Source organism: Peromyscus eremicus, chromosome 6 (genome assembly GCF_949786415.1).
Source record: "Peromyscus eremicus chromosome 6, PerEre_H2_v1, whole genome shotgun sequence".
Classification (NCBI taxonomy): Eukaryota; Metazoa; Chordata; class Mammalia; order Rodentia; family Cricetidae; genus Peromyscus; species Peromyscus eremicus.
In genome coordinates, this window is record NC_081421.1 from 110,137,540 (window position 1) to 110,149,940 (window position 12,401).

At 38.5% G+C, this 12,401-nt stretch overlaps 1 protein-coding gene across 4 annotated transcripts in view; it reads left to right on the forward strand.

Moving 5' to 3' along the window:
* Nucleotides 1–12,401, forward strand: part of Stpg2 (sperm tail PG-rich repeat containing 2) — a 449,395-nt gene that overhangs the window by 98,542 nt on the left and 338,452 nt on the right. For all 4 annotated transcript variants that reach the window (XR_009379933.1, XM_059266347.1, XM_059266346.1 and 1 more), the window contains exons 7-9: nucleotides 5,554–5,661; nucleotides 8,530–8,686; nucleotides 11,391–11,551. Coding sequence is in view for 3 of the 4 variants with exons in the window: in XM_059266347.1 (XP_059122330.1) it covers nucleotides 5,554–5,661; nucleotides 8,530–8,686; nucleotides 11,391–11,551 (426 nt within the window). In the remaining variant the exon portion in view is untranslated. The remainder of the gene's footprint in view (nucleotides 1–5,553; nucleotides 5,662–8,529; nucleotides 8,687–11,390; nucleotides 11,552–12,401) is intronic.

Genomic DNA, 12,401 nt, shown 5'->3' on the forward strand with positions numbered 1-12,401 from the left:
GTCTCAGTATTTGTTTCCATCTACCATAGGAGGAAGCTTCTTTGATGATGGCTGAGCAAGATACTGGTCATACTGGTCTATGAGTATAGCAGAATCTTGTTAGGAATCATTTTATTGATATATTCCTTTAGCAGAACATTAGTATTTGGATTTACTCTGTGTCATGGGTATTTGATTGCACTGTAAAACTCTGAGACTGTGTAAATAAAATTAATCTTGGACGGGGGCAGAGCCAGCAACTAGTTGACAGGAATTAGCCATAGAGAGGACAGAGGAACCAGGAAGACATATAAAGAGGCATACAGGAAGGAGTAGGGAGGGACTTAGAGATTTGCTGTCTTTTGATTTGGGATGAGTGGAGAGACACTTTGCTTGCTGGGTCTCCAGCCAAAAAGGACGGTCACCTGGTTGCTTCTCAGCTTCTGTGATCTAGCTGGTTTTCACTCCAACATCTGACTCCCGAGTCTTTATTGGTAAATAGAATGATAGAGACTTAGTTAAAACCTACATTTGGTGGCTGCGACCTAGTGGGTACCAGTGGGACTGGAAATCCCACCAGACCATGGTCTGAGAGGCAGGCTGCTGACTGAGAGGATGTGGGGTGCAGACAGTAGTTAAAATATCGGTAGATTCAGGTGTGGTCACTAAGCCAAGAGTAAAACACCACCCCCGGGTCTAGTGTCAGGTTCTGTGCCACCTGAGCAGTGTCAGGGATAGGCCCCATCTTATGCAGTGGGCCTTAAATCAGATACCCCATAAGCTTCGTGTCACTGTTGCCCAGGCTCAGACTGCAGGCAGGTCATCACTGTAGACTGAAGGGTTTGTAGCTAGGTTTGTGTTTACCGCTCTCATTTGGTAGTGTGCAGAGTACCGTTCTGTACCAATGGCAGTAGGATATAGGGGTGAAGGCTCTAGCCTGACTTCTTAAGTTCAATAGGTTGTGTAGTCTTGTCTTCAGCAATGGGGCTTTACTATCAGTTTGTGGAGAGCAACCAAGAGCCTTGGCAATAGCCTAGGTAGTTTGAGGATTCCTATGGGGCCCCTGTGGCCAACACTTAGATTAGATGTAATGAAATCCAAGTCTTATTTGGTGACATGAGATGTCTAGTTGGGGCTCCATTTCCTCAGTTATTTGGCAATTTCATTTAGATCACCTTCATACATATATATTTTAGGAAGTTTCTACTGTAGCATGTTTCCATATGACTCCTCATATGGCCTATAATTTTTGCTGTCCTTCTCCATAGTTTCTTTTTTCCCATTTGCTCCTCCCATTCCAGTCCCTCACCTCATCTATCCATAACAGTCTATTCTATTTCCTTTTCTTAGGGGAAAATCCTCCCTCCCCATTAGTCCCTTACTCTATACCTAATCTCTGTGGTTATATGGATTGTAGTTTGCTTATCAGTGACTTAACAGCTAACATCCACGTATAAGTGAATACATACCATATTTGTCATTATGGGTCTGGGTTACCTCACATAGGATTTTTTTCTCTAGCTCTGTGAATTTACCTGCAAATTATTATCTTTTAATGTCTGAGTAGTATCTCATTGTGTAAATGTATCACATTTTCTCTATCCATCGTCTATTAATTGACATCTAGGCTATTTTAAATTTCTGGCCATTCTGTATAGAGCAGCAATGAACATGGTCTCTATAGTAGGATGAAGCATTCTTTGGTGAAGAGTGCTATAGCTAGATCTTGAGGTAGATCAATTCCAATCTTCCCGAGGAACCATCCCACTGGTTTTTTTAGTGGTTGTACAAGTTTGCTTTCCTACCAGCAGTGGATGAGTGTTCCCCTTACTCTATGTCCTCACCATCGAGAGCTGTCATTTGTTTTATTGATCTTGGCCATTCTGGTGGGTTTAAGATGAAATCTTAAAGTAGTTTTGATTTGTATTTCCCTGATAACTAAGGATGTTGAACATTTCTTTACATGCTTCTCAGTCATATATGTTTCCTCTTTGAAATTCTCTGTTTCGATCTGTATTCCAGTTTTTAATTTGGATATTATTTTTTCTTTCTATTTTTTTTTTTGAGTCAGGATTTCTCTGTGTTGTTTTGGTGCCTGTCATTGGATCTCACTCTGTAGACCAGGCTGGCCTCGAACTCACAGAGATCTACCTGGCTCTGCCTCCTGAGTGCTTGGGTTAAAGTTGTGTGCCACCACCGCCCGGCTGGTTATTATTTTTTTTGATGTTCATTTTTTTTTAGTTCTTTATATATTTTAGATATTAGCCCTCTATTGGATGTGTAGTTGGTAAAATCTTTTCCCGTTCTGTTGGCTGCCACAATGTCTGAACAATGGTGTCTTTTGCTATTAAGAAACTTTTCTGTTTCATGATGTCCCATTTGTTAGTTGTTAATCTTAGTGCCTGTACTATCTGTGTTCTGTTCAGGAATATCTTCTGTGCTGATGAACTCAAAGCTATTCCCCTCTTTCTCATTTATCAGGCTCTGTATCTGGTTTTATGTTGAGGTCTTTGAACCATTTCAAGTTGAGCTTTGTGGAGGGTGTGTGAATCTGTTTGTGTTCAGAAGACATGCAGACATCTAGGTTCACCAGCACCATTTGTTGAAGATGCTGTCTTTTTTCCAATATGTATTTTTGCTTTCATTATCAAAAATTAGTTGTTCATAGGTATGTGGATTTATGTATGGATCTTCAATTCAATTCCATTGATCAATGTGTTTGTGTTTGTGCTAATATCATACTGTATTATATTTATTACTACAACTCTGTAGTACAATTAGTTGTCAGGGTGAGTGATACCCCAAGCAGTTCTTTTATTATTCAAGATTGTTTTAGCTATCCTATTTTTTATTTGCTTGTTTACATATGAAGCTGAAAATTGTCCTTTCAATTTCTGTGAAGTATTATGTTGGAATTTTGGTAGGGATTGCATTAAATCTGTAGATTGCTTTTGATAGATTGACCATTTTTGCTATTTTAAACCTACTGATCTGTGAGCATGGAAGATCTTTCCATCTTCTGATATCTTCTTCAATTTCTTTCTTCAGTGTCTTAAAGTTTTTATAATACAAGTTGTCTTAGTTTGGGTTTCTATTACTGTGAAGGAGACACCGTGACTACAGTATCTCTCGTAATGAAAAACATTTAATTGTGGCTGGTTTACAGTTTCAGAAACTTAGTACATTATTGTCATGGTGGGAAGCATGGTGGTGTGCAGGCAGACATGGTGCTAGAGAAGGAGCTGAGAGTTCTATATCTGGATCTGCAGGAAGAGACCATGAGCCATTGGCCTGGCTTGAGCATCTGATACCTCAAAGTCTGACCCCCAGTGACACACTTTCTCCAACAAGTTTGTATCTACTTCAGCAAGGTCGCACCTCCTAGTAGTGCCACTCCCTATTATCCTGTGGGGACATTTTCATTCAAACTACCACACAAGTCTTGCGGTTGCTTGGTTAGAGTTACCCCAAGATATTTTATTTGTCTTTGGATATTGTGAAAGGCACTGTTTCCCTAATTTCTTTCTCAGTTGATTTGTCATTTGTATATAAGAAGGCTACTAATTTTTTGTGTATTAATTTTGTATCCTGCTGCTTTGCTGGAAGTAAGTAAGTATTCTACAGCTGAATAAGATTGATGAATACTTTTCTTCTCTGGTAGCCATCTTTTCCTATATAACTACCACCACAAAAGTTCCTTTCCTCCAAGTAACATTTTTTTGATTTTCTGTGACATGGCCCTGGTTTGCCTGAAACTGGTTATATAGCCCAGGTTTGTCTTGAACTCATGGAGGTTCAACTGTATCTACCTCCCAAGTACTGGGATTTGCTTTATTTTGTAACTTGCTGAGTTTAATTAGGTTTGTCTATGTGGCCATGGGTTTGGAATTGAACATGGGAATGTGATGCATCAATGGGTGAGTTACTGAAATGATGTCTACCCCTCTTCAGTATCCATTCTTTGTTAATAGTTCAGTAGTGAAGGGTAGGGCCCTATAAACTCTCATTGATCTGTGATTGACTGTTGACAGATCCAGTCTTGTGTAAGCTCACTGGAGGTAGCCACAGCTACTGTAATGTTATGATTGCATTGGTTCTGTCATGCCAGGATGGCAGTATTTCAGAGCCTTTCAGGAAGAAATTCTTTACCTGTGGAAAGCCAAATGAGAGATATATGAAAAGATGTAAATTTAACTTTATTTACTTATTTCTATCACCAAGAATGCTGTACGAAGGTAATAAGGTATTTGCTCATGAAATCTATCTATCTATCTATCTATCTATCTATCTATCTATCTATCTATCTATCATCTATCTATCTATCTATCTATCTATCTATCTATCTATCTATCTATCACCTGTCTATCATCTTCTGTCTATCCAATCTATCATCTGTTTTATCTTGTCTTACTGTAATAATAAGGAACTCAGTTCTGTGATTAATAAAATTAATTTTTGCTGTGGGATGTTCTGTATGCTGTGTTGCTCTGATTGGTTGATAAATAAAACGCTGATTGGCCAGTAGCCAGGCAGGAAGTATAGGTGGGATAAACAGAGAAGGAGAATTCTGGGAAGAGGAAGGCTGAGTCAGGACGCCAGCCAGCCTGCAGTTGAGGTAGCAGCATGCAATGGCACACAGGTGAAGCTATGGAACACGTGGCAATATATAGATTAACGAAATGGGTTAGTTTAAGTGTAAGAGCTAGTCAGTGGTAGGCCTGAGCTAATGGCCGAGCAGTTTTAGTTAATATAAACCTCTGTGTGTTTACTTGGGTCTGAATGGCTGTGGGACCACAGGGCCACCGGGCGGGAACACAGAAAAACTTTCAGTTACAAATTTTTATTTATTGAAAAGTATTCAAGTAAAAGTTGAGTTTTTTACATTAAGCATTTGTGTTTAAAATAAAATATTTCCTGTTAGCCGGGCGGTGGTGGCGCATGCCTTTAATCCCAGCACTCGGGAGGCAGAGCCAGGCGGATCTCTGTGAGTTCAAGGCCAGCCTGGGCTACCAAGTGAGTCCCAGGAAAGGCGCAAAGCTACACAGAGAAACCCTGTCTCGAAAAACAAAAAAAACAAACAAAAAAAATATTTCCTGTTGCCTATTGTTTGGATATTGATTAATGGGAGTTTGAGAAGACTGTGAAGTTTTTCCTGCTGCTGCTGCTTTGTGATAAACCCTGTGCCCATGATAAGCAGGAGCTCCCCTGTCGAGCTCCACTCCAAGCAAGAGACAGTTTTAAGAGGAAAGGCTAGCTCTATACCTTGAAATGAAATGACAATTGCAGTCATTTTTCTTTCTTTCTTTTTATAGTTAGCCATGTGAAAAACTAGGAATATTTTTGGACTTTATCAGCAGAGGGCAGCAAAGCTTCAGGCAGTGTGCTTTCAGGGCCACTGAAGCTTTGCCCAGGACATTGTTTTTTTCTTTTTTTCCTGCTGTTAGGAAGTTTTTCTCCTTGCTTTCCTCTTAATGACAAGCTTTGCTAATAGCCTGTAAGAATTATCCAGTCTTTTTTTAGGCATTGTAGAACAAAAATCTTTTCTTAATGTATTTCTTTCTTTCTGTAATATAGGGAGTACCAGGACCTGGAAAATATGAAATTAAAAGTCAATTTGATAAGACAGAAAGTATGACAGCAAATATAAATGATGCATCTTCCGTTTTTCTTTCTGAATCAGAGGTAATGTGTATAGCTATTTTCATATACATAGTGTAACAGGCATGATGTGAATCCCATAAGAAATCCAAAGGTGTTTAATTGTAAAAAGCAAAATAACATACATCAAATTAGAAAGGGGCATGGTCAGGCCAAAACATTGCAAAATTATGGATAGAGTTTTGTGAAATAAAATTGAATATTAACAATAATACATGATTGAATATTTCAATTGGGAATATCTATTAAACATTTTCTATTAATCAAAATTTGCATATGTGAACATTCAGTTCAGATGATTAGAAATACTAATTTTATTCTGAATCCTAATATGTGCTTTGCTCATGTATGCATGGAGTATTAAGTGTAGCCCATGTGGAAATATGTCACTTTTGGAGATGGCATAAAGGTGTTCTGTTATACCTACCATTGGTCACACACGTAACTGCAACGGGGACCTTTACCAGTGATACTGCAGTCAGAGCATCTGTTCCATAGCAACCACTTCACATCATTCAAGGAGCATCCTAAGCAGACTAAGAGGTGTTCATGGTATTTCTCGAGCAAGAAAATGAAGAGACTGACAAACAGTTATGATGGATGCAGCAGCCTCCAGACAAGATGGTCGTGAAATTTATCCACTTGTGCTTTGTGCAGCTCCGATTATTTTATTTAACTTGGGAAAGTTATTAACTTTCAGGTGACTATAGACAACTACTTTGCTTTCAATATATTTAAGATCTCCTTGGAGACAGGTAGATAGATTAAAGATACATTTTATAGATATAATTAAGATTGCATTTTAATGAGTTAGATGTTGTATTGAGGGAATGGAGAGGCTCAAGAGTGAATTTTAGATTTTAGTCTTGAGCAACTTAATAGTACTTAAGGCACTGCACAAGAGGGATATATGAAGGGCAGTGTGTGTGTGTGTGTGTGTGTGTGTGTGTGTGTGTATGTGCTCTTGATTTTTAAAAATACAGTTTATAACTAGCACTTTTGAGTTTTATGCAACTTCCATTCATCTAATATATAGTTCTAATTTTATGTCATTTGGCATAATTCATTTAAATGATATCTTATAGATGGAAAAGAAAAATAATAATTTTATTTAAGTTAATGATAATGAAAGATAGACTAATGGCAGAAGACACAGGGGAGATAAAACTAAACATGATTGCCTCATAGAGGTAGTGTGTTTAGTTGTATATGAAAAGACAGATTAATTATCACAATAGAAAAAGAAACAATCCAATTAAGAAGATAGACTTAGGGGTCAGATTTTCTGCTTTATATGAGTAAATATGGTTATATTTCTGGGAAATTTTAGACATATTTCAGGAATGGTCTAGTGTTTTATGAAAATGCAATGAATCTTCTCATGTTTTCACATAATACCTTACAAAATACAATTATTTTCTTTGTAACCATGGTTCCAAGTTCTGGATGCACTTTAGAATTGTCCAGGGCATTTAAAAAATCGACACACCCAGTAGCCAACCTGTTCTTCTCCTGTTCCTCTTAGAGATCAATTTAGTTGGCCTTAATATTTACTTAATTTTACAAAATGCAAAAAAACATTTGATACACTGAAATTTTGTAGAAGGAAGAAGGACAGAGGGAAACATGCACGTGACTGCTAGGTTTTATGAACACACACAGAGGGTAGAAGGACAGAAGGAATACATGCATATAGCTGCTTGGTTTTATGAACACACACAGAGGGTAGAAGGACAGAGGGAAACATGCACATGACTGCTTGGTTTTATGAACACACACAGAGGGTGAACCAGAAAGCAGAGTTATCAGCTCTGTGGAAAGGACGGCAAGGCCTGGGATGGCCCTTGGATGCTGCAGTGCATGCCTATCTACTTCCAAGAGGCATGGTGGTTTCCAGGACTTCCCCAAGTTGGTTGATATTATTCTGGGAGTGTGAAATTAGGTACCCTGTGGGTGAATTTCCACCATGGAAATAAGAAAATGTTATACATTGTGAACCCCTACCCACCACAGAGGCAGGATCACAGAAATAGAGTGAAAATGAGAGGCAGCAATGAGTGCTTCTTTGCACCTTTTAAAAAAGCATGGTTTGTCTTTTGGAAGCATGTCAGTGTTTCATAGATTCACAAATGGTAAAAATCAATTGGAATAGAAAGAGTTAAAAACCTTTCTAAGACTAAAAGCAAATGAAAACATATGAGCAATTCTTCATTTTACCACAGCATAGGGTTAAAGATAGAAATGCTCCAGGAAACCAGTATTTAACTACATCAATATTAGAAGGTAAATACAAGAGAGTCTCTGGGGCCTGCTGGCCAGCCAGTCTAGGCAGCAAGTGGGCTCCAGGTTCATGAAAGACCCTGTCTCTAAAACTAAGGCAGAGAAGCAGGTGAAGAAGACTTCTGACTTGACCCCTGCCCTACCACTACATGCAGACATTTGTACACACACACACACACGCGCACACACACGCGTGCACACACACGCACACACACGCGCACGCACACACACACACACACACCAGCTCCCTAACACATGTGTGTACACAAAAATACAACACAAACCATGTTAGATCATATAGTTCTTTGCTAAGTGAAGAATATTTAAAAGTTAAAACTGTCCATATACTGTCATCTGGAACTAGAATCTCATCTCAACATTATTTCTTTCTGAAGGAAGTGAGGCACACACAGACATGACAGTATTAGTACATCAGAGACTTTACCAAAAGCTAACTAAGTATTTTATGTTTCAATGACCAAAAGATCTTAATTCATATGTATTGTCTTTGCTGCATGAAGAAATAGACTCTAGATGCTGCATCGCTCAAAAGGCAGCTTTTAACTAATCAAGTGTGGCATCTTCTGTTTTTTTATTGGTCTATTTTCCTAGAGATTTGCAGCCATCAAATCAAGTGCCCCAGCTCCTGGCACATATAATGAAACACGAACTGCTTTGAAGTACTCAAAGAAAAGATCAGGGGAGAATTGTCCATTTGGGCAAAGTGCTGCCCGATTCATCCATGACTCCAGGGCAGAGGAAATGCCAGGTTTGCTGTTAATATTTTACTCTAATTGTATGTAACTTACTGTCTTTAACAGGATGGATACATGAGAGAATTCAATTTCTTAAAGTTCTATGTTTGGCGGTACTATGTAAAGTAACAAATATAAGTACTGACTATGTGGTAAGCAGAAAAATCAGTATGTAGTGAAGTTTTAGTAAGATCAAGTAACAGAGCCAATTTAATAGAACACACATAATTTGAAGTACTCATTCAAATATGTCCTATTTCGCTAATGGATATCTACTCACCTAAATGGACTTCTCTTGAAGAAAAACTGAACTATTCAGAGGATACTTACATTTTTTTATTGCAAGTATCTGAGTATCTTAACAATGAACTTTCAACATCATAGAAAGTTGTTTATTTTCTTTTGAGGGAAAATATGTGAAAATCTATTTATTCAGACTACCACTATAGAAAATACTTGGAGTTATAGTTTTTTACTGTAAAGAAGGAGTGAAAAACTAAAATAAGTGTAGTGACAGTAAAAATTAGATGATAGGTTTTTTTTATGTTAAATACATTTTACACCAACCTACCATTGTTTAGCTTTGTGATTTCTTCATGTATTCTCTATTGAGGTTTAGTTTACACATAATAGAAGTAATTTTAAGTGTAGATCTATGATCTTGATAAATATATTAGTCAGCTGTCATTCAAAGAGGCTCAGATGCTATATTAAGCAAAACAGCACTTACAATTAATATTGAGTAGCACAGATTCTAGTTGTCTTGGCTAGTTTTATTGTCAACTTGACACAGCCCTAGCTGAGGAGAGGCATCTCAACTCAAGAATTCCCTCCACCAGATTAGCTCTTGGGCATGGCTATGGGACATTTCTCTTGATTGCTACTTGTTGTAGGTGGGCCCAACCCACTGTTGGGTGCCATTCCTGGATGTGTGGACCTGGACTATATAGGAAATGTGGCTGAGCAAGCCAGGGGAGGCAAATCACTCAGCAATGTTCCTTTATGGTCTCTGCTTCAGTTTCTGCCCCCAGGTTCTTGTCTTGAGTTCCTACAGTAAAAAAAACCAAACTAGAACAGAAAACCAGTGCTGAGATCTTGGAGGTGTTGCTCTGATGGATCTGATTGTGTTTCTTGGGAGGGTTTTGGAGCTTAGGGACAGACAAAGTCATTGAATGCTCAGAAGTTATGGAAGCTTGGAAGACAAGATGTTGAGAGAGATGTGGAGATTGGAGTCCTGGCTTATGAAGTTTCAGAGAGAGGCAAAGACTCTATTAGGACCGTTACTATGACTGGATTAAGAGTCTGTGGAAGTGGAATGTTTACTTTACTAGGACAGTTGGTTCTGGTTAGCATTGGCTGAAGAATCAGTTGTGATTGGTATGATACCAGCATTCTTGAGGTGAAATATTCTGAGATGTAATCTCTCAGGGTCAGCACACAGACAATGTGGTCTAGGAAGTCAAGGCTGGATCTCATGCTGTTAGCTGCAGTTGGTAATGGGTAGTAAGTCTCCTACATGGTACTGAGTTGGAAGGCATAAAGGGATCATAGAGAGTAGATGAGGCTTGGTATTATTTGGGAAGGTTGGAATCCCCACAGAGAAGCCAGGGGGCCATTGAGGCAGGTGTAGCCTAGGTTGTAGTGGAGGCCCCACCCAGGCTTGAAACTGTTGAGGAGAGAAGTTGAGGTTGGCATTTTGAAGCAGGGTTTTGAGTCCATGAAGAGAGCTCAGGAGAGGCAACCTCTGTTGCAGTGGACATCTTAGCATATTGGAGATGCCAGGAGTGTGGGGTGACCACCAAAGGCAGTGGAAGGTGTGGAGTGGAGCCAGCCTGAGTCTCCAAGACAAGCTGTGTGTTATGAGTAATAGGGCAGGAGAGGTGGAGCTGCCCAGACTCTTTGGATCCCAGAAGATTGTAAGTCTCAGAGAACAGACACTGAAGTGTTTGCATTTGTTTTGATCTGACTGTTCCTAGGCCCTGGTGGCTTTTAGTCAATTTTTTTTTTTTTAATCACTGCAACAGAAACCAATCTAGGACACTAGGAAAGATCAGAGTATATTTCATTAGGTAGGGATTTAGGGAGTCTTATTAAAGACAAGAGGAGGATGTTTAGGTAACTTAGGCTGTGGAGAATGACTACGGAAGGAATAATTTCCTTTGGTAGCTCTGCTTTGATGTCTTCTAGGTCCAGGATATTGTCACTAGGGAAGAATGTAGCTATTACAGTTCTCAGGATGTTCCTTTTCAGCACACTGAAGATTTCTTTTGTCGTGATTTCCTAGAGTGGTCACTGCAGCTCAGGATAGTATGTGGCTTTCAAATGGTATCAAGCTGCCAGCTTTCTTTCACACAGGCGACCACTGTTATTATCAAGTTTTGGGACAGTCCCGTCACTCTCTAAAGTTTCTCACATGCATTAATGTCCACACCTATGCCTGTCCCCAGGCAACTGTTCTGAACCTGTGTTTTCTAAATTTTCGTATAAGTAGAGTCATTTGGAGTTTTGTTACTGCTTTCTTTGCATGTTTCTGACATTCATTTATATTTACTCATTAACTTTGTGAGCATTTGATTATTTTAAAAAAGTGTCTATACCATTCTATTTTAGCCAGAAATATATGGATCTCTCTCTACAGATTTTACTTAATGTTACTGAGTTCAAAAAAGTTTTTAAAAGTGTATTTATTCTTATACATAATGTTCTTCATAATTTTAGGTCCTGGTTTTTATGATATTTCAAGCAATACTAAAATTGCCCAGGTTCGAAACAACCGCTTGAAGAAACCAAAGAAAACTGGATTTGTTTATTCTGCCCCTCAACCTTTGAGCATAGCTGAGAAAGAGGTTTCCAGTGGTCCAGGCCCTTGTGATTATCAGGTGATATGTTAATGGCAAGATGTTATTCTTTATAGATAATATATTTATATGCAACACTAAGTTGTTAAAGCTCTCTAAAGTTTCATGTTGTACTAGAATTGCTAGGAAAGTATGGTAAGCTATTCTTATTACTATGTTCCATATGTGAAGTCCAGTCACATTAATTAGTAGATGAATGACAGCGGGGAAAAAAATAAGTTACACACTGAAGTTCTAGAGATTACAGATATCACATCTGAAAAAAAATCTGCACTAAAGGTATGTTCAGGGAAAAGTAATCAGAAAGGTGAAGGTCCATAGCTTCAAACCAAGAAATGGAGATATTTAGCACATAATATTTAAGGGTTAGGGAGAGTTAACTAGACAACTAGTTTAAAAATGGTAAGTTTTCTAATAAGGAGAAGGTTATGTGTGGGAAAGGCCAGCAGTGGGGCCAGGAGGTGAGAATGGGAGCTTGAGATTCTGATTCAGTGGAGGTACTAGTGCAGCTTTATGGAATATATTTTTTATAATGTATAATGTATGATATATAATTATATAATATCACACAGATTATACACAAGTATGTACAATATAATTATGTAGAATATAATATAATTTATAAAATTTTTATTAGTGTATATTCACTGTAAATGGTACTGGATTACATAAGGGTATTTTAAACATTGTATGTGTGTGTGTGTATGTGTGTGTGTGTGTGTGTGTGTGTGTGTGTGTGTGTGTGTGTGTGTTCACATGCCATGGGATGGCTGTGTGGGCCAGAGGATAACTTTCAGGAGTCAGCTTCCTACCTTCACCATGAGCTTCAGCCTTGGGAGCAAGTGTCTTTCCCCACTGAGCCATTTCTTTG